General features: G+C 43.1%; 1 protein-coding gene across 5 annotated transcripts in view; it reads right to left on the bottom strand.

Moving 5' to 3' along the window:
* Positions 1–23,814, bottom strand: part of diaph2 (diaphanous-related formin 2) — a 415,888-nt gene that overhangs the window by 4,538 nt on the left and 387,536 nt on the right. For 2 of the 5 annotated variants that reach the window (XM_030062123.1, XM_030062124.1), the window contains one exon: positions 2,856–2,877. The exons of the other annotated variants lie outside the window; for them this stretch is intronic. In XM_030062123.1, coding sequence (XP_029917983.1) covers positions 2,856–2,877 — 22 coding nt within the window. The remainder of the gene's footprint in view (positions 1–2,855; positions 2,878–23,814) is intronic. 5 annotated transcript variants of the gene reach the window in all.

The following is a 23,814-nucleotide window of genomic DNA, read 5'->3' as shown; positions in this document are numbered from 1 at the left end:
CACAGTCCTAAAAACAAGGGAACACAGCAGAATAATTCATATACAGTAGCACAGAGTGAACAAACACTCCATGGGGAAGAAAAGCAATGGGCAAGGATTGCAAGGTTTGTGTTTGTATCTGTGTCGGTGTGTGGGTAGGGGTGATGGTGATGGTGGTGGTGGGGAAGGGAATTACATAGTATTTTGTAAAAATGTGTGAAATATGGGCTGAAGTGTTAGGATTCTTAACCTCTTTGATGGAAAATAAAATTCTAAAACTGAAGCAAAAACAAGATGCAACACATTCACTTCTAAAAAAAAAATGAGTTAAAAGTGGTTGCTGTAATACCGTGCTGGTTGGTGTCAATGAATGTTTCACTTTGGCTTCAATGGTCAGTTCACAAGCCCAGGAACACTTTGGATTTGTTCTGATGCCAGTTCTATGACAGAGACATACAAACACTACTTCCCATGCCACCCAACCATGCCTGCCCCAAAATGCCCATGGCATCCGCCAGGCAGCCAGGTGGCAGGTGGGGTTGGACACAACCAGGAAGCATAGCCATGGAGATGACTGTAGGCACACCCACACAGGACTCCCTGGTATTTCCAAGCGTGGAGCCACCACCATGCCCATTACTCAGTGCCAGCTGTAGGGTGCCAGGCGTCCCAGGCTGGGCGTTGTTTAATGGCACCAGCTCCATCCATCATGTCAGGTAATGAGCTGAGAGTGACTGTGATGGCTATGAATGCACGCATGCACACACACACACACACACACACACACATACACACACACACACACACACACACATACACACACACACACACACACACACACACAGAGCTCCACAAGGACTCTCACTACAGCAGAGAAAAGAGAGCACTCTTTCCTCAGATTGGATGGAAAGCATCATGCAGATGGTGCACAGGAGGAGAGGGAGGAAGAGGGAGGCAGGAGGAGAAAGACAGCAAGAGAGAGGCAAGACGGAGCAAGATATTGACAATACTGAGGAAAGGTGCAGCCTTCTCTGCTTGCTTTTGTTTACAATAACTTTATATAGGTGATCTATGAAACCCTCATGTTCTGTCAGCACCTCCAAAAATGGCATTGCATCGTCTCTGTTTATTCTCGCACTCGCTTTTCCTTCCAGTGGATGTGCTCCACCCTGTGAGTACAGCCTGCACAGCTTCTCTCCATTCCAGTGTTAATTTTGACAAATAGTTTTGATTTACTTTTAGTCGTTTGACTGAGCTGCATTTTACTTTGTCACATTTGAGTCAGTGGAATTTGTCTGTTTTGTCTAGTTTAAGCTGACGACATCTGTAGGAGCTGTAGCCAAAAACTACAGTGATTTTAACAGTGAAAACTAACTTTTAGTCTACTTCTGCTGAATAACGTTTCACATTTTTTCCTGTTATTTCGTCATTCAACTATTTGTTAGTGACCTTTATACACAGAATGCTCATTCCTCATTATAGTGCCTGGATTTCTATAGCTTTTGTTACAATAATCTATATAATGTCTATGTAATATGTTCTTTTCTCCATCCCAAAAGCGTGCTGTGGCAAAGCCATATTGCGCAGATACATCTGCACGGCTTTCAGCTAAATTTAGACAGATGTGTCTTTTGGTGAGATCTGTATTAACTAGTGATATAGACCTTGGTGCCCCTTGCAAACTAATGACTGAATCCCTCCAAACTGAGGACGAGTGTTTTTTTTTTCCATTCGTCTAATACTGGCATTTTCATCTCCTCCTCCTATAGCTCTTGTCAATAAAGGTTCATATTTGTTTTGTTTTCATCTCATTCTCAACCTAAATTAAGTGTTGTTGACAAATACTTTGAGAAAAAAATTGAAACAAGGATACAACTAAAAAAAGGAAGAAAAAGCAAAGGAGTGATGCTAAAACATCTCTGTCCTATTCCCACCTATTGCCAAGGCCAATTGCACTAAAGTCATTTTTGGACAAGTACTTCCCTCTAAGCCTCAGTCCAACAGCAGATCATAAAAAGCCAAAAAGCACAGCCTCTGTTATTAATATGGGGTCAGCTGTATCTCTTACTGTAAATAGCATGACAATAAAGGGAAGAGAAATGAAACAGGAGAAAGACTGGCATAAACAGCAAAGGCCATATAGGAGTCAAGTGATGAGAAAAATCATTGAAGGCACACAGAGACAGAAAAAACAAACATCCATAAAAAGAAAGATTTTTGGCTTTCAGTCACTTAGGTATGTGTGTGGTCTCGCAGCACACTGGTTTTTGGGTTTGATTTATTGAAGTGGTGACCATTTTGAAGGTTGCGTACATTGAAAACAAGCCATTACTCTGACCACTTGTTGAAACTTAAAAAAAAAAAAAAAAAAAAAAAAAAAAACAATACTAAACTTGATATACTGGGCAGCTTTTGTGGAATACCAGATGTAAAATTTGTCTTTTGGGTGGCTGTTAACTGCATCTTGCTTAACAGGCTGAATACACGGGAAAGCTGTCGTGGAAGATTTGGCAAAAAGAGAGAAAGAGAAAAAAAAAAAATCGAGCAAAATGCACCTCCCATCAGACAATCTTTGAACACCGAGCCATTTGCTTCTCATAAAGACATTTCTGTTCCTATCTTCAGGTGCATAAAAGCCCATCTTTTCCCACCCCACATCAATCTATCACAACAATTGAGCAAACAGCAGCTATTTCTACTGGGAGAGAAACATTACCACTAGCCTCTACAGAATTGAATGCTATACATACGTACTGTAGACACACACATGCACACAGAGAGACAGGAGGAGAGATCCACACAAAATGACAAATTCTAGGGTTTCCAGCGCTGATTACTACTCTTTCTACTGGCATTGGTTTTGATGGCTTCTTTACCTACTTCTCCCGGCGGTGACATCTTTCCATGTAACAGTAGGCGTGGCACAGAGGAACACAAGAACAGGAGAAGAAATTGACAAAAGAAGAACAGGTATTCCATGTTACAGTGGGGAGATGTTGGCACTCCAGAACTTAATTAATTGGTAACTGGCATTGTTTCTGAAGTGTTTCTAAACGCACCAGGGATTTGGGCGAGGGCGGTGGGGGGAGTGAGGGAGGGTGGTGGGTATAGTCGCTGACAAACACACGCGCAAGCACACAAACAGAAGGATGTACATTGTTGCTTGAGTGTTCAAGCGATGCACTGAGAGAAGTGACTCAGTGCATGCAATTGCGCACGCACACACACACACACACACACACACACATACACTCATATACAGCATATCCCTGCGTGTATATCATGATGATCCCTGCCACGAGGGAGAGGCTCTGAATAAGACAAGGGTAATATGAGGAGGAGAGGATGCCAAGATTACTAAACAGCTAAAGCAGGGGCCTTAAGCCGGCACAGTCAACTCCAACCCTCTGATTGTTTGGAAAGCCTCCAGTGAAATGTCATTTCATGTTATGATGGAGCGATAGGGCCATACTGTCCCTGGTGCATTCTCCAAAAGAGATTAAAAATCATAATGACTTTTGTTTTACCGTCATCTTTGGCTAATTACATGGGATTACATCATCACCAGGCCTTGTGATCCAAATGAAAAGGAATAGCTGCCAGTCATCCATCAAAAGCTTTCAGCACTGGTTTCTATGAGGAATTCCCACTCATTGGCCAGTATAAACAGAATGACTGCTGGATGGATTACGCTACGTTAGTTAAACATTGTCTGAGTAGCATCAGACAGTGGGCCCACATCTAAACGTGGCACTCGCATCAGTCAAGGCCAGGTTCCCACAACCACCAATCACCTGTGCATAGAGGATCTAGCATATGCTAGGATGGTGACCGTGCATTCAATATTTTGTTTTTTACTGCTTTTTGTGTTGAAGTGAGCAATGACGCAATTTTTCCCGACACTCCACTCCCTCTGCATAATTCTCTCGCTGTCACTCACTCTGCACTTCACATTTCGATGAGATAAAACACAATAAAGGTGATTAAATCTCTGCTCGCTGCACATCAACATGTTGTATTTGCCCTCGCCGTCTAACTGGGGAGAAGTGTCTGCAGTAACAGCAACAGCAGCAGCAGCCGCAACCGAGAGAGACCTTCTATCACCTTTTTTCATCTCTTCCTCCACCTCCCTTCCCTCCTTCCCTCTGCCAGGCTCCAAGCTACAGAGTAATGGAACTCCCTACACAGAAACAAGATACGGTGTATAAATGGGATGCAGAGGTAGAGAAGCTATTTCTTCCAACTGAAAGTTATGGGCCGAGTAGCGCAAAACTACAGTCGTGGCAAACACATCCCCTCGTTCAGGGGGTAAGAGTAATCACCCTGAACAAGGAGCAGAGGAAGGGAAAAAAAAACAGGGCAACTGAGAAAAAGATGAGTTCAGTTCTGGAGAGCTGGAAAAAGAAAGAAGTGGGGGTTGGAGTGGAGTGGCGGGGTTGGGGTGGGTGGTGACAGGGGTGCCAGGTCAAAGAAGAAAGGATGTCGGTGACCCTTTGCAATCTGATCTCACTGGTTGATTTATAACAAGCAGCTGAAATGTATACATGCCAATGCACTGGGGAAGATTAAAGGATTAAGGGCACTGGCTGCTTTCTCTCAGCTCCTGCACTAGATGTTATAAGATCAATCACTGTCTCACACTAATGAGAGAAGATTATTTGAGTATTACTGCTGGCAAATGTAGTATTGCCATCACTACTGATTTATCTATGTCTTGCAATGCCGCTCACAAGGAAAATAATTTAGATTAGGGTTAAAGTGGTGTACAACTGAATTACGACATCCAGGCATGTACATGCTTGCACACACACACACACACACATATACAAACACAGAAGAAACCACACAATTTTATCAACACTTTTAAGATTTACAGAAAGTTTTTTTTTTTATGTTTCAGTAGATATGCTATGTAAGATCTTGTATGGGTGTGCACGAGCTGCAAGGATACAGCCTTTAAGGAAAAATCCACCCTTGGATACCCTGACCTTGACAATTACCAGTATGTGATGTTCACTATGTTCCAGGGGTTAGTTTGTGATGATGTGCTGTAGTTTACTTATCTGGTGTGCCTGCTTTCCCTCACCCTGCTTGACCTGCCTCTGCTTCAATTAGGGGTTTTCCTACATTTCCCAGAACGACTTTCAACAAGCCCCTGGGAATTGGCAGAAATGCAAACTTAAGGAGGATTGGAAGAGGTGACAGGTGCACCGATAGACAAAAAATCACAGAGAAATCTGACTAGTGACCATTTCACATCCCTGGAACAGTTGAAGGTCAACAGGGATGCAAAAATAACTACCTACTGTACGAAATTAGTTTATGAATGCTGGGGCATGTCTGTGATCCTGGCTTCACCCCTTACTCAAGATACACCATATCTTGTGGCTGCAATGCATCTGTGATCTATTGAGTAAACACTATAATCTATTGAGGCTGCAGTCATTGGAGTAATTGGTATGTCTGCTTCTTCTATGATGGGCTTCTCCCTGTATAATTCTTCAACACTACTGCCATATGGTGTGTCTAGAGAGCCTGCGCTATTTGATTCTGAGGGGCTGATACAAAAACTTGAATGTCTACTGTTGATGTTATTACCTGAAAAAAATTTTCTGCCATGACACTCTAGCATAGCTGTGTTTGAAATATCTCAATGTAACATCATGTCACCTATTTTTGGCCAGTTATCTGTGAAAATACAAAAAAGCACACCATCAAACATAAAAAAGAGCCTAGAAGTAAGTGTTTTAGTCTTTTAAGTAGTGTCAGCTAAATGATTGGAGTGTAAAAATGTCAGGAGATCTGAGGGCAAAGGGGTTGCAATCCAGCGCTTGATGTGTTTTGGTGTGTTTTCTCAGAATGCCATGGCAGGCAGAAGGGATCAGAATGGCATGACAGAGGGAAACGCTTAAGACAGGCCTGGATAAACATGCTGAGGCAAGATGCTGAAATTTACCTTCTCTCTCTTTCGATCTTACTCTCGCGCACACAGTGTCTTTGTTTCTGGCTCTCTTTTTTCTCCTTTGGTTTGCTCTCTAGTCTCTATCTTCCCCTCTCACTCTCTTCTTCTTTCATCTTCCTTATTGACTTGCTATTATTGACATTACTATTGATATTTACTGCAAAATTCAGGCTACTTGTCAAACTCAAAATGCTAAGGAAACCGCAAGGAATCAAACTAACCACTAATGCTGTATTTCAACGCGAAATGGACACTAAATAACAAAGTACTCAGGTCGGGCATGTGTGTATACAAGTTCACATTCCTGCATGACAGCTTGTATACAGAAATTGGAGGCAAAGTGAGTCTAATCTGACATTCTGTTGAGATAAACAGTAACGAGGATAGCTGAGCGGAGAGCAGCAAAGTCATAACACAAGCTATAGATTTTGACAGTGCACGGATGTGGTTAATCTTTCCATGCCTGTATCACCACTCTATCTCAGCGGGTCCTGTGATGTGCATTCTTGGTTATATCGGTGAGTGACCCAGATAGTGAATACAGCCATTCTTTCCCCAGCCTGTCACAAATTTCCCTCCAAGGATTCCATTTAAGTTCCAGGCTCTCTTCGACAAAAAGTGGGCCATATACCCTCACTCAAAAAACGGCATCATGACTGTTTTGTTTTGTTTTTTTTCTGCTACCGGCTGCGCTTTCCTCGCTTACTTAGCTTTTTCTCCTGATTGCCACCCGCCCCCATTTCATCTCTCAGTTCAGTACTCTGTCAACCCCAACACACTTTCAAAATGGACATGCTGTACATACATGCAGTCTCTTTGTCTCGCTCACGCTGCCCCACACACCATGAAACACGCACATTCTTATAAAACTACGCATTCATACACTCCCCCCCCCCCTGCCGACCACCTCTCTGAAAATGCAGCTTGGACTGAGAGTAATGTCTCTTGACAGCTTGGCACTAAATATGTTGCAGAAAAGCAGGAAATCACTACACATGTCCATAAACAAATGCTTATTTTTAGAGAAAGAAAAGTACTAGTTTATTTCCTAAGTGGGTAAGCTTTGACAGGTTTCTGCCAGGGACAAAAAGGCAGGGGAGAAGAAAAAAGGTTCTGTTTTTATGTGTGTGTGTGTATTGTATACACTGCGTGAATCTATATCTGTGTGGTAATCTAAAAAGCAAGAAATCCAACTTTCTCTTTCTTCTCTGAGGCTTGGCTTACATGTGTTTGATTTTTGATTGAAAACAACAAGCTTGACAGACTACTGGTAGCACTGATTTCTCATTGGGCCCCATGGTTTCAAAAATCCCCTTAAATATCTCCACTGGACTTGATTCCTCAACCACGGAACAATACCTCTTGGCATTCTGGGATGCAGTGGAGGCACACACAACCCCAATGAACAGTTAGATGAAAACACTTCTGCGATCAATCGGCGCCTGAGGCAAAACTCCCATTCATGATCGTCCTCTCAGCAGTCAAGTTTCAGGAAGCAGGCTTCAACTCAAAAATAACCACACAGGAAAAGAATATATCCTCAAGAGCGCATAAACTTCTAAAACTACAAAGCTCTGCCCACCTGTTTGTCTACTGCTCAAGTTTACCTGCTACACATTGACATTATCTCCTTGCTTAGCCACAACACTGGGGTATGTAAGACTGTGACCACAAGGCAGGCTGGAGCCAGGGAGGACACAGATGGAGCCTGTGGTAGACGCCTGGACTTCACAGACCTAAGCCAGGAGAGCGAGTAATCCATCAGGCCATGGCACACAGGCGCCTGAGGGGGGCCAGCCGCTGATCCTACAAGACTGATTGGGCCTCTGCGGGAGACCCAACCCCCTGACTACATGGACATCAGTGTCTGGCTCGCTCCACTGAGGCTTGATCTGAACTGGACCGAGCCAAAGCATTGACCTGCTTCAGCTTGGACGCTGCGGTAGGAGCTATCTAGATCACAGATGACACTCTGCATAGACATTTTGTATGAGCTCCATCAAAACATACAGCCTGAAGAGCAGGTGTCCTGTCCACATTTTGCATCTTCACTCAAACAAACACAGCATTCATTCAGTACTCTAAAATGGGTCACCCTTCCAGTAAAAAGAATCCATTATCCCTCCCTGTGTATTTACCTGTATGTCAACCCTGAAAGTGACATGCCTCTACCACTGTAATTGCATCGTAGTTAATTATATACACATACAGTGTGAAACTTTTGACAAGGTGATAGCAGTCTAATTACTTTATCCTGCGGTCTGCTGAGTCGAGGAGGTCAGAGACAGCATCAGCCAGACGAGCGACTAGAACCTGCGCCAGCCAAGGCAACCCAGATGATTGACAGGTGAATGAGTAGACGGAGAGATAGTTAGACAAATGGAACCTAAGATATAGTTTGACAGACAGATGGGAGCGTAAATGGATGGTTTGGCAGCATGATAAGGTAAATAGGCTGATGGATCACCAAACAAATGCAGGAGGAGGAAGGAATACAAGAGAAGAAAAGAAAAGAATGCCTGCCTGCAGACAACAAAAGATAGGAAGCCAGATAGCCTGATAAACACAGATGGATTGTGTTGATACACAAGGAGGCGGGGCAAGATCGATAGATTGTTTTATTCTATTTGCTTGGCAAACTGGAGATTTGATGTGGCTGGTATCACGGCGATCTGTTTCCGATGGTGCCTGGTGTGACTGTTACAGATGGTGAGATAGGGACACATCTCAATCTTTGGCTAGAGCCTATCTTAGCTGTAGTGCTAGCCACTGCCGTCAGTGGTGTTATCACGTCTGAGTGTTATCAAGGAGAAGGCGTGCCCAATAAATCTTTTCCTATAAGCCCCGTACTGCAACTGAGGGAAGGCTAACAAAGGACATTACATGGTTTTGAGGGTTAGGGGGTCTCACTTAGTGAGCATAAATCATAAAGTGATATAAGGATCCTATAAGAGCTGTTAACCCCTGGCCTTGGCAAGCACCTGGAAGAAACAGATGCCTCAAAATGGAGGCTAGGATACTTCTATTTCTTCTACTCAGATTTGTGCAAAACAAAATGGATGCCCTGACAACCCGATGCCTCATTACTGCCGCTTGCGTTTATCATGTCAAAATGGAAGACAAGGGTATGTGAAGTTTAGAAGCAAGGGCTCTCCTAGTTAGAAAGGTGGCTTCTCTCTGTGGTTCCTTGAGGGACATGGGGGTGCACGGCAACAGCCCTGATGAGTGTTGCAGGGCTTATAATAGACAGGAGAGGCCCAGAAAGCATGCCCTTTAGAGTTGCAGCATCTCTCACTGCCTGACAGCTTACAGGGGCTACGCTACACAATGACACCTTCACAGTGCACTCAAGATGACACACAAACACACACCCGCTCACAGGTGCATAATGCTCAGACACATATCCTGAGAAACACAAAAAAGTTTGGCAGCACATGTGCACACAATTACACACACACACAAGACGCAGAGGTGTATGTGCACACACTGGCATACAGATACACACAGGCACACACTAATCCATTGGAGATGTGGAGATAATACCTGACACGTGGATTCTCAGCATCATAGTGACATACTTATAAAACAAGCGGGCCTATAAAAACAGCCTGCATTCACCTCAAGAAGGTGGTTATGGAAATAAACATCTGTTGGTGCCATGTTAAAAAAAACACTGCAACTCCCTCACTGTAAACAAAAACAACAGAAAAAATATGGCTAAAGCCCCATATCTAGGACTATTGTTAGAAGTGTGTCAACAATAGATAAACAGGGTTTACAAGGAGACACCTGTTTGACCAATAGTTTGCAGTCTGTAAATCAGTCCAATCATCCATGTGGGGGTGACATTGCTGTACACCAGCATGAATCTCCTTTTCAAGTATTGTAAAATAGAAAATAATACATATGGGTAAAACTCTCATGAAATCTTGAAATTGGGGTATTTATTTGGGCTTGCTGATGGCTGCAAAGAACAGACGATTTTCAAAACAGGTCCAAATGGTGCAACAGTGGAGCACTGAGAGACTGATGCAACTGCAGGATATCTGCATTTCGTGCTCACTGTAAACATGCTTTAGCGTAATGTACACACTCATCATGTAATCTATTTGACTCTGTATGATCAACATCCAGCACAACATACTGTACTGTACACAGTTTACCATATTTTGCCACCCATAGCCGGGTTCAGTAAACACTTCTGCTCAAAGAATCTGCAACTGGTTATTCTATCCAGCTTCTTCAAGTTCTCCACCAACAACCCCCATCCAATCTCAGAACTCTCTAGGACCTCTCACCACTGATGCCTTACCAAAGTAAATAAAACATGGTGTTGCCTGTTATTTATTTATTAATCCCTCTTTTGATGTGTCCCAGTGCGCAGAAAAGAGCGGTGGTGGAGATCACAGAGCACCGTGTGAGAGAGCGCCCTTGCTCTTTCCTCAACGCCATCACCATCAGACCCATTTGGCCATGTGAAGATGCACCCTTCTGTTCACATGGGAGTGGCTTCCAGACAGACTTTTCTCTTTCTCTATCACCATAAATCATTCATACTGAGAGATGTTCCCCCATGTACACAAAACACCAACAACCTTTCCAGTGATGGACCACACTTTGCTACTTTCATGTTTTGCTTTTGCGCCGCTAGTGTGGCTGTCAATGTGAGTTTTCGTGTACAAGAGTTACAGTAAAGGTGAGAGACACTGAAAAGACGGAAATGTATTCTCTCAAACTGCAACAGTAATGTAATTACCTGTAACCGTGATAGAAAGCTTCCTTGAAGTTTCTTTTTAAATCTATTGATATTCATTTAAAACCACTGGAACCCTGACAATTTTTTTCCCTTTAATGTGTTTGCTATAGCCCTACTCTCAAGAAATTTGATTTTATTATACAGCAAAAGGTGAAAAAAGAAAAAAACCTTGATAGACAGATGGTAATTTATTCACCTCCCCAAACATGGTTGTAAGATGTGTCTGTGCCATGACTGATAAGCTCAGTTGCCGTCCTCTGGTAAAGTAAACGCATATGCATTCATCTTCCTTAACTATGTCTGACAGTTACTGTCTATCACAGCTCCACAACTGGCGTAGTGTGTGTGGGTGGGTTTCTTCATTCTTGTGTGAATTTATGAAAGCGTGCTCATATGTATGTGCATGTGTTCGTGCGTGCCTGCATGGAAACTCCATAGTAAGGTGAGGTTGTTTGCAAGAGCATGCAGGTTGATAACGCATGCCCCCCAGACCAGACATCTCAAGCGACAATGGATTTCGTGCGAATGAAAAATTCATCTGTCCCTTTCACTTATTCATCAAGGAGGAAGATTTTTCTGCAGGGATGCCCTCCAGAGATGTGGCGCTCACATGCCAGGCGGCCTGCCACCACTTTACCCGCAAGGTTTTCAATAAAACAAGCAAACAACATGATTCCAACACCTATAAATAAGTGATCGTTCCTGAATAAAGTGCTGTATACAGAGCCCTCACTGAGGCCACTCATCACACTTTAATGAGGCCCTGTACCGGCCAAAGTTCTCTCTCTCCTCGCTCCCTCCCTCTTTCTCTCTCTTTATCTTTCGCTATCTCTGAGCCGAATCAAGGGAACAAAGTCAGTGGAGGTAGGTGAGACAACAGAGGTAGAGGCACATTCAGATCATCATGTCATCACCTGGCTCAACATTGGTTAAGATACAGCACTATCTGTTCCATGATTTATGAGGCTATCAGCATTCGCGTTCCATCTCTCGCTCTCTTCTCTCACACACAGACACACGCACGCACGCACATCCAAACACACACAAACTCCTCAAGTTTCTTTTTTCCTTCCCAGTTATTTTCTCTCTTGCTGGAGACAGGTTGTTCACAGCAGTTTGAACATTCAGAGTATTCAGAGTGGATGGCTCGCCAGATGCTGGGGCGTCTGTCAACGTGGTGCTATTGTTAGCTAGTTTTTGATGAGATTTACATGGCAGAAAAGCCATCAAATAAGATATACTACTGAGAATATGAGAAGGGATCACACCTAATCCCCACACCTGCTTGTTGGCAGCGCTAAGTCTCTTTTCCATCCAGACCAACACACACAAGCGGAGATACATGCATCCACCAACCCACACCCACACAATCAAGACTGCAAACTCGGAGCGATAAATGTGAGAGTTACACAGCAGCTTGAGTCCGATTTGGATGTGGGTTTTCCCAGGGCTCAAAGGCTCCCAATTACCATACTGGCTAAAAAACTAACATAGACAATGAAATAACACACACACACACGCACAAACAGAGGTGCGTTAAACTAGTTCGCTCACACCCACTGTCTGATGTGTACATCACACACAAACACACACATACTGGGCACATCAAACCTGCGCTGATTAGAAAGGAACTAGGTCAGTGGTGCCCCAGCTAGTAGCACTTTGTGCTGTGGCCCCAGTAGCCCCGCTGTTACCCAGAATCCCTTGTCTGTCTATGTCAGAGCCACAGCCTGCGGCAACACACCTGTGTCCACAGTCCTTCACTGGGATCAATTAGCATTAAAGTTTCAGAGCTGCCCTTCCCCTGTGTGGACACAGTGTAGACTGGAGGGGGACAGCCTGAGAACAACCACAGAAAGACACCGACAAAGAGACGAAAAAAGAGACGGATACATAGACACAAACCTTGACACACAAACACACACACACACACACACACACACACACTGTATCCTGTCCATCAAGGCCAGCATGTCCAAGGGCAATGCAAACATGTTTTACATACACAAATGTGGCTGTATTTTACACCGGCTTATTTTACAGTTCGTTTTTGCTTCTGCATTCCCTGGAATGAATCCCTGCTCGACCTTACTAATGCCTCCTTCTCCGACACGAAAACAAGCTGACTGAACTTTTCACTCTATAATTTGTTAATAGAGGGAGAGGGAAGAGTTTCAGTGAGATCCTGAAATATGATAAAGGAGTAGAGTGTAGACTTGAAGAGAGACTCAGGTTTGGAAGTGGGGATAGAAGCAGATGAAGTTTCCCTCTCTCGGAGCACAGCTGGATGCAAGAAAAAGATGATGCCAGTTTATTGTGCGTGTATTCAGTTTCTACCTCATGGATCTGGTTATTTTGATCTTGTTAAGTATAACTGAATCATTTCCCCTCTATTTAAAAAGTCAAACCTAAAAAATGGTTGGTGCAGAGTTTTCATCAAAAGTCTTGATTACATTTTGGCTATATGATTGACAGAAACTCTTGCAGACCTTTTAAAAACTGTGTCTTATGTTTTGATTTGCCATTTACAGTCTTACAATGATAAATAACCCAAATAATTCTTGAAACTTGCAATTTTTTGGTTTACTCTATCAATATTTTGACAAATTTCAAGTCTTTCAAATGCAGCTGCAATTTACAGAGGCTATTTGTGAAGTTCCATTACAGTTTTTATTGACTGCTAATGGGAATTTCTCAACACAGATGTCATATTTTCAAAACTCTTTATGCAGTTGGCATAACAGCAGTTTACATGGGCTAAACTGTAAACCACTTTTCATGGCTGTGACACAAAATGCATTCAGTGACTAGATGTTCCAAAACTCATGAACTCTCATTCAAATTAACGCTGTACAGTTGTAGCAGATTTTGCAGATGCTCACACACAGTTTTAACAACTTTTAAACTTTAGCTCAAAATACATAACACAATGAAATTCTGCATCAACACAAGGCAAGGCACAGAGAGCGAGAGGTGCCCGTGGTGGCAGTGGAGGATTGCCTGGGATGGCTGCGACGTTCCAAAATATTCTTTTCAAGGTGTATGGCAAGAGAGGACACCCAATGTGATGAAAGAGATGTAGATAAGTGTTTGTGGCCCAGTCCACAGAGCATGTTTGAGTAACTTGTATTCCCATATATATATACACATACCGTTTTTTCATTTTGGAATTCATGCACTATATACAAACAGAGTTTTGCTGAATTACTGATTGCTTTCTTTGACACAATGCATAGTCCTATCCAAAAAACTTAGAACCAAACAAAAAAAAAACAAACAAAAAAAAAAACATCATCAGCAGCAACAGTAACAACAACAATCATAATTCAAAGACAATTTGATATATCCTGTAATGCCATTGGTAGTGTTTTTTGGTTATTCTGTGATGAATCTGAAAATGACCTTGTTGAACGGCAACATTTGCTCATGTTTTGGCAGACTCAGTTGATTTTGAGACACATGTGAGGTGATTTGATAGTTGCAGTGCATTTTGGAGGCAAAATTAACTGCTGTGCCAAGCTGGGCTTTGGTAGACAGAGCTGTGTTAAGAGTTTTGAAAATGTGACTTCTGTATTGAGGATTGCTTGTTTGCAATCAGTAAAAACTGTAATAACAGCCTTGTCCACCCACAGTTGGTTGTGTTTTTCTTGACAACTAAAGCTCTAAACCTTAACTTTCCCGAAGCTTGATTTGTGGCAATAAACATGATTTACATGAGTTGTTATGTTCCAAGTCCTGTGAAAGGCTATGCCAGTGTTTTATCTTCCAAGTTACAAGAAGTATCATGTAGCTAATCACCAGTTAACACATAGTCAACAAGAAGGCGGTAGCATTTGTTTTGAAGAGCCAGTATAATCCTGGGGCTTCCACCTGAGGGGGGCTTTCCACCGCAGTGTGTCAGTTTACAGGGAGTCTGGGTGTGTTTGTTTGGGTATCCCAGCCAATTTGTGTGTGTGTATGTGTGTGAGTGTGTGTGTGTGTGTGTGTGTGTGTGTGTGTGTGTGTGCATGTGTGTGTGTGTGTGTGTGTGTGTGTGTGTGCAACAGGGGAAAAGAGCACTGAGGGCAGCTGTACCTGTGCTGCCTTGTGGCCGTCTCTTGACAGTGCCCTTCACATCACAGCATGGGCCTGGACATTGGATCTGACAGAAGTGACCTCTATACCACATCACCCTCCTGACACACACAAACACATGCCTGTTCATGCACAGGCACACACAACAACACAGACATAAACACACACACCAGGTAATGCCATGGCGCAGGTGGAGATGCAACACTGGCTCAGATAGAACAAGGCGACAGACACAATTACAGCACAAAAGCTAAAAAATGCTCATTAAGATATACAGAAAATGTATGGCACATGGATCCATTCTCACACATCTGTGTGCCACATAACCACACAGGACGCACTATCCCCTCAGCCCCGCTTCACAACCCAGCCCCAGAGTCAGACAGCTATCAGTAGGGATTCCAGCAGAGCGGCTGCTAGACAGCATTGGTAAACAAAGAGGGGACACAAAAAGAGCCTGAATCAAAGGCAGAGCGGGGACCCTGTTATTCCCTCTGAGCAGGAAATCATTCGCTGGCAATTTGTGACTCATTCTGAACATTCTCGTGTGGGTGCTGTTTGCCGAATATGTGTGGCTGGGGAGGTACAGGGTGAGGCGAGCGGGGTGTGGGGGTTAAACTTCGCCTTATATATTTAAAATGTCAAGCCATTTGTTCTTTAAAATGTCGCCATCTCCAGAGACTTGTTGGCTAATCAGAACGTTTGTTTAGCTCGTGTCAAACAGAAGGCAGTGGGACGTGAATTGATGGGATTCAATGCAGGCACAATTCAATGTGATTGATAGAGTGCAGGAAATACTGAGACTTGCATTTTTCCTCTCTGTAAATAAGCAAAGTACAGTATTTGCGCCCTGTTGTGAAATTCACAGCAGTACTGAGTGAGCATTTCATTTGACTTCACATCCTTAAGCTATGCAATCAATACTATGTTACATAGCCACTTTGTTCCACTGATTAGCCTTATCTTAATCCCCATAAACATAACAACAAGGTAAACCCACTTTCTCTGCATTTGAATAAGTTGCTACCAGAAAGACATTTACCTGGCCTCCTTTATGCCTAATTGAAATGAAGTTGGGTGACCTTTGGGTGCCTATAGGGGCCTGCTAGTTCCACTAGACCCTCGCTATCTTTCATTTGCTACATCCTCATAAATCAGCCTGCTCCAGCGATGGTCTCGACCTTTCTCATGACATTTCGAACTGGTCACATCCTCTACCTGGGATTGTGGCACCATGACAGGCACCCGGCTATGGTACATGAAGATGAAAATGACTCTACCAGCACAAGCACAGGGGATAAATAAACCTCTGGCGCTGGGAAGAGTGGCCAAAGTCGGGCTGTTCTGTGCGCACAGCTTAGTGAGAGACGGCTTCATACAAAGAGCATGGTCAATGCCTCATAGATTTTGATAATGTGCTGAATACTTAGACTGAATGCTTTGACTTTGAGAATACTCAGCCAAACGCATTTACAAAACACACTTGAGCAGAGTCAGGAAGAGCTTGAGATTTTCTAAGAGCACTATCTAAAATACTTGTGGTGGGAAACATTCTTATCATTGAAGCCAGATGGGTTTACAGGTTATTCCCTATTGCTGTCTTTGAGGAAGATTCTCATTGTGCAGTATCTATGCATATCTACAATAATAAAACACAACCAATAGCTTTCCATATTGTGCTACTGTGCACATACTATAGTGTGTTGCAGGAACTATGTGTGTGTATGTGTGTGTGTGTGTGTGTGTGTACTACAGGAAGAGAAGTAAAGGTCCACTTGTGACAAGTCTAGTGGGAATAGGAACATCTGGTGGACCGGCTGCTCCTCTGGTTAACATGCTCCTCCTCAGTGGCCCCCATCGACACATACCCGGGCATCACACACACACATGCGCTGACACACACACTCACATACACATACATATGGACACAAACAAAGTGAGGTGTGTGTACATACACATGCATGTGTGCAAACACACACACACACACACACACACACACACACACACACACACACACCCTCAGACACACACACGCACACACACTCTTCTCCCCTGCCTCCCTCGGCTATTCTTGTCATATACTTCTTAGCCAAATCCACATATATTGTGCATCTTGTGTAAATAAGGGTCCATTGCATCAAGTGACTAGGCACGATTATCACAAAGGAGTGAGGTATAAATAGAAGGCATATCATTCATGGATTGACGCTAAAGAGCAACTATGTCCAATCTGCAACCAGATGCTCTTCTGAGCTGAATTAAAGCCTGCATTATTACTGGTGGAAAATGTCATGTTGTTGGCAAGGTGAACCTCATTCACTCCAGGCCCTGTTCTTGATGTAGCTTTGCATGGATTTGTGCTGGCTAATTCCCATATCCATGCTGTCATCTACTCCACAGAGAGCCATGCCTTATTCCTTCTCTCACTTTCTCTCCTCTCTCTGTCACACAAACACACACTGAAAGCTTCACTCTCAACTGTACTCACATTTGGAGAGGATGCCATGTATACTATATTCAATTAAGAGCCCCTTCACCTACATTACCTATGTAATACTATAGGCTGAGGGAGTGTAACATATTAACTCAAGAGACTGCGTGAGTGTACAGTCGTGTAACAGAAGACAGGAGGAGTGGGTCACACCACTCATGAAAGGTTGAGTGGCTTGATAGAAGCAGCAGTAGTCTTACTAGAATGACTCGTCACTGCCTCCAGGGCTGGCATTTGGCGCCCTAGGCGAGATTTTGGACTAATAACTCCGAGGCTCCCTACACAGACACACAGACACACGGACACACACACACACACACACACACACACACACACACACACACACATGGACACACACACACACAAAGAGCTTTTCTGCAGGCTGCAGCCAAGTCTTGGAGGAGGAGGAGGGGGGTGGGTGGTGGAAGCAGACTACACACCCTGGATGACCTTGCCAGCCTGTGGAACACTCAGCTGGTCTCCTGCCAGGGCCTCAGCACCCCTCCTTCACCAATCTATGTAATGGCAGCACTAATGATGGTGAGGCAGCTACCACCTCTGAGAGCAGTAATTCAGACACTGCTAACACTATCGCTAGCACTGCCACTCCATGATGATGATTAGCTCCTGACATCTGTGTCAGCCACTCCAATACCTACTGGCTTCTTTGTGGTGACACTGACAAAACCAGATAATTAGACAAACAGCGCGTCCACACACTTACACTAACCGTAACACGGGAAATAAATAACTAAATAAATAAATAAATAAATAAAACAACGGTGGGAATTTGAACAGGAATACCACTCTCCACTTATTGCCCGTGTTTACCAGTCTCACGGCTGAGAAATAGAGCGTATTGATTTTCCCTTTCAGAAAAATAATACTGAAGAAGAAAGGAACATAAATAAAAGCAAGAAAACTAGAGAATGCGAGGGAGGGGAGGAGTGTGGGTGCAGGTGGAGTTGGGGGTCGAGGAAGAGACGAAATAGCCAAACATGAAAAGGCTTTTTCGTGTTATTGGGAAACAGGAGTAAATAGAAGTCTGAACTCTTGAAATGAGGGGTTATTTTTACATGGGGAGCTCAAATGACCATGTGTGGACTGATGAACCTGTTGGATATGCATCGATTTCCCCAATATTGAGCAACACAGCCGGCATCTAAGTAACTTGAGCACTGGCCGCTTGTCGTTGACCATCACACACACTGAAATTGATAAATCCTGCTGGGCTTCCCTGCATCTTATCCCTCAGTCATCAATCATTTCCGTGTGGGAATGGAAGTGTGTTTTGTGGATGTGTGCAATTTTGTGTGCACAGCTGCATTAGAGACACAAGACAGGTATTAAGCATACAAGATGAGGACACACAGACATACAGTGCTAAACAATGAAGAGGCATAAGACAGAGATGTAAAGTTGATAAAAATCAAACTAGTGCCTTTCAAGCAAATACAAGAGCATCTTTACCGATTAAAAATAGAGCTGGCAGACTGCGGATACAACAGAGCGACTTAGACACACACATGCCGAGGTAAAACAAAGTCGTCCAAGTAGCTACAGCTAATCTGATTGGGACACACTTTGACAGAAAATCAACTTTTAATGAAGAGCTGTGGAGTGGGAGAAATTAGCCATTACCCTACAGAGTGGGCATAAAATGTTTATAAATGACAATGATGTTGGCACAGACTGTGAGGGAAGTACGGTGCTGGGGGAACATACTGACGTTTAGGCTGTCAGAGAACAGGGCTCGGATTCTGACTTTACCTCATCTGGGGAGGTAAGAGAGAGAGAGAAAGGAGACAGAGAGAGGGAGGGCGGTGGAAAGAGAGAGAGAGCGAGAAAGAAGGACAAGCACACGGGGACACGCAAGAGAGGGAGCTTACGATGTGTATGAGGGAGGGAGACAGTGAACGACAGGGTGAGAGAGTTAAAAAGGCATGGCGTCTGTTGGCTGGCAGGATGGACGGAGGGAGAGAGGGAAGTGTGCGACAGCAGAGCGTGACAAGTGCGGCAGAACAAACCGGTGGTGACTCGTGGGCTCCTTCATTCACTGCTCTGATCAGATACAGCGGGACAGCCCACCATATGGGATGGCACAACTTATTCATCCAATCACTGGGACTACATAGAGGCCCAGAGGAGGAGAGGAGATGTTGTGTGCCTATGTGGATGTGAGAGTGTGTGTGTGTGTGTGTGTGTGTGTGTGTGTGTGTGTGTGTGTGTGTTTGAGCGCATGTGAGTGAGAGTGTGCTTGAAGAGTTCCAGAATGTGACAGTAAACGCAAGGGGAAGTGAGGAGAACAGGAATGTAATTGCTAAAAACAGGAAAATGTAGGGGGAAAAAAATGAATGAAATAAATGTTATTCTCATCACCTCTGTGAAAATGCCTTGGATACAACTAAATGGGGAATTCTCAAATATTAAAATTAGCTGTTGTTTCACTATATTCTCAAATTATTTGTTTATCCTCTTAATAAAAAAAAAAAAGAATGGAAAACTAACTCCTGCCTCACCCAAATGACATTAAAAAGAGGAGTACACATTAAAACAAATTATTAAATAAAGGCTTCTGAGCAAAGAATGTCGTGATAATCACTCCTGTCTTTTCCGGGCCTTGGTTAAATGCAGATTAAGGCTAAGCTGTGAGAGGTGAAGGGCCTGGCGAATTGAGCCCGAACACACCAAGCACGGGAATAGAAACAGACATAATCTAACCAAAGCCAGATATTTTTGTGAAGAAAAGAATGTTTCTACTCGGCTGCCAAGAGGCGTCGTAAACCCTTTATAAGGTACCTAAAGTACACTGCACTTCATTGAAAGCAGAACCAATTTGCTTAACTTCACAACATGCAGGGACCGCCGATAAAAGTGTCTGCCCTGCGCTGTGGCTGGCAAAGATATTGTTATCCACTTTGTTCCTCTGCCACCTTGCCAGCTTACTCAATTTTTGCGAGACAGATAGTAATCGTTGTGGGGTAATTTAGGATTAGATTGGAGGTGTATTGTAATCAAGTGCTTTGGGTAGCAAGGCAGTCATTTGGGATACACAAGGCAATGCTGTCCTAGATTTACCTTTTGTCTGTGATCTAGAACAAGGGCTTTTACAGAGTTAGTCCTCGGCCTAAAGGAGGAATTTGCTAAATTTTTCCATAACTACAGTATCATCCTGTACCTGCACTGGCCCTGCAAAATGACATGAAAAGGGGAAGGACTGAGATTGTCTTCAAAGTCAAATGGATAGGGAGATTTTGCTCCAAAACAGAACACATGGACTAGAGTGTTTTGAAAGCTGGAAATCAGGAAATATAATAATAATCTTACTAATCGTACTATGGGTCAATAAAAAATGTTGATCTTATAATGATCATTTCTGATGCATCATTTTTGATTCAGTACTATTGGCTGGAATGTAATTTTAATATATTCTATCATAGCAAGGAACAGACACTATGAACACGCATTAATCTTGTTTCACATACTGATTAATGCAAGCTGTGACTTGGCACACACGTAAATTGAAACATACTAAAGATCTACCGCATGGCACACTTCAACATCCAGTAAACAAACTGCACCTGCTTTGAGGTTATTGACTAAAAAACGCCCCAAAAATGAGAACCTGATGAAAATGTATGAGAAGTCTGTGGGGAATTCAAAGGGGAGCATTAGCTGAAATAAAGAAACACACGACGCATCCCAAGAGGTTAGATACAGTAGTGCCACGCTGTCACTGAGTCTTATTCACAGCCTTTCCTTCTGCCTTCTCTTGTTCCCTCTGCCCTCTGCCACAGGCTCTCCTCTATTCTTAGTTTCTCAACTCCAAATGATCTACTTTCCAGAGGTGTTTTTTTTTTTTTTTTTTTGGTTCCCACATTATAGGCAACTCAGGGACAATTCAATGTGGCAGCTACAACATTTCACTTGAAACAGGATATACCATTTAACACTGAATCTAACAACTCTTAAAGATATGTTGTAGCCAAGGAGACAAACCAAAATACAGTTTTCTGCATATTAAGATATTGAGAAACTATGATAGACCATATTCTGATAAACTTCTCTTTTTACTCAGGGATACCAACAGTTCATGGCCTTGTTGGACAACCAGAAAAAAAAAATACTGTTGGGGCCAGGTTGTGGTACTGAAAGCTAATTCTTCAGGAAAGGGTTGAAGAATGTAAAAGCAACAACAACAACAAGAAAATAAAAGACTTGTCCGCAGTGGAGAGTTCCACCTCAAGGCTGAAGAGGCATTAACAGCTCCTGCATCCTTACCACTGTCGTGTTTGCCTGATGGCACCCACTCCATACAATGTGACTGTTGCCCTATCTAGGGTGGCAATACTTATTTGATGAGGTTTGACATTAATAAAAGACTGTCCACATCCAAAAAAAATGGTCATATTCTGACTCTAGATAATAGATGTTGCCATTCTAAGCCAATAATAGTGTCTATAATGAAATCAGTGGAGCAGAAAAGAGGCGCTCTTTCATTTCCTTTTGCAGGGCTGTGCGTTTTGTACATCCCATTATTCATCAGGTCCTGGCTGCTGATAACTGGCCCATTTGCATCTGAATCAAGAATGCTTTATAACCTTCCCCCCAAAAACACCATCCCCATGCAAATGAATTGACCTAAAAAGAGTAGGCGCTGCATTGAGTTATTTGCAAGCATCTATGACCTACTCCAGGGGTTGTGTTGACAGGTAGCAGGATGGAACAGACAATACTACCATCAAGGTGGAGACTTTCATACTTCTGGATGTGATATAGCTGAGCAGAGTATTAAAACATTTGTTTTGTGATGAAAGTGGTTTTCTATTCTTCTTTCTCCCAATCCAATTTGTTTTCTCAGTGAATGCCTGAATTCTAACTGTATCTTGTGTAACTCTTTTCTCTTGACTTGTCCTACTTCTGTAAACAAAGGACAGGACAAGGTTGCATCATAAAAAAGAAGACCGAATAATCTTAGCCTTGCTTTTCACAGAATGCTTGACTCACTCCAGTATTCTCTGCAGTTCCAACGCCCAGGACTTTCCCATTTAAAATCTCTGCCGCAAGTCAGGAACATCCTGTGTGATATTTGCGATCAATCATGGCCGCAGAAAAAGATTGCACTTGCTCAAAATAATAAAAAAGATGCTATCCATAAAGTGGCGATCTGTTGAGGAATGAACTCCTCCGAGAAACATCCAACTGCGCCATGCCAGACAGGCTGTTTGTAACCCCCAGTAGACGGACAGACTGATGGAGTGCGCCTTCATATACAGTAGTTGTCTTAAATTTGAGATGAGACTGGATGCATTCTTCAGCTTTGTCAATGGCACAAACCAACATTTACACTGGCTTTCCATATAATTCGCCAACACCCATCATCACTGCTTCTCTTAACCTTGCATTCACACAGCCAAAAATGAACAAGCATTTATAATTGCGCGCGCACACACACAAACACACACACACACACACACAAACAGAAAAACACATCTTGCGTTCCGCACATGTAACAATACAAGCACACTTCCAAATGCCAGAGGGCAAATGGGTAGAGAAAGAGAGTGGGGGTCTTTTGTGCACTCTGAGTCTAGGTCTTGGCCATTAAATAAGCTGGCACTGCAGAGGTGAGCTGCACTGACAGTGATGTATGGGAGAAACACACTCCATTGCTGTTATGAACTGGCTGGCTCTAGTGCGGACAGTGTGCACGCATACAAGCGTGCGCACTCACACACAAACACACACGCACACACAAGCAAGTACACAACCACACACACAATCAAGAAGCAGTTGCAGAGCCAATAGTATCTTTCTCTCATCCAGACAAATTCAATTTTCATCCAGGACATATGTAAGCTGATTAAAACGGCCAACAAAGACTGGAGAAATATGTCACATCTTTCAGTTCTGGACACATTATTGAGTGTTGTTTTGGCAATGGGACACTTATTGTATCTCTCTCTCTCTGTCCATCGCTCTCAACCTTTCTGCATCACCTGATGCTTACATGCTTCGATTTCTTCCTTTCTCTATCTCTTCCTTGGGCTATCTTCTTTTTCTGGCTGTTGCTGATGGCCAACTGAGAAATGCATGTAATCAGTTCTTCCCCAACAACATGAAATTTATGTGCATTCTGTTCAGTGTACAAGCTTGGCCATTTATACAACATATTAACTTAATTTCCCCCTTGGAAGCCACAAAGGTAAAAAATACATAACAATAATGATCACTATCCTTGAACAATGCAATACATAGTGTATTATATCTCTGGTGAATGAATCATTGGAGTTAGTGTGTGTCTAGACTGAGTGAATCGTTGAATTTCCTGAGATAATATCCTAGTACATTGCCAAATGTCTAAAAAGGTATACTTGATATCATCTGAAGCTTTGGAATATGTACAATATTATTTAAGCCTTAGATGTGAAGTGTGACTATGCTTATTGCTCGGTAATGTCATAATTACACTGGTACCAACCATTTAACTTCACATATCATCTATTATCTGAAACAATCAGGCCAATGAGGCTAAAAATCATACTTTCTAAG

The sequence above is a fragment of the Myripristis murdjan genome, chromosome 10 (assembly GCF_902150065.1).
Source record: "Myripristis murdjan chromosome 10, fMyrMur1.1, whole genome shotgun sequence".
Taxonomy (NCBI): domain Eukaryota; kingdom Metazoa; phylum Chordata; class Actinopteri; order Holocentriformes; family Holocentridae; genus Myripristis; species Myripristis murdjan.
This window is presented reverse-complemented; position numbering and strand designations above follow the sequence as displayed.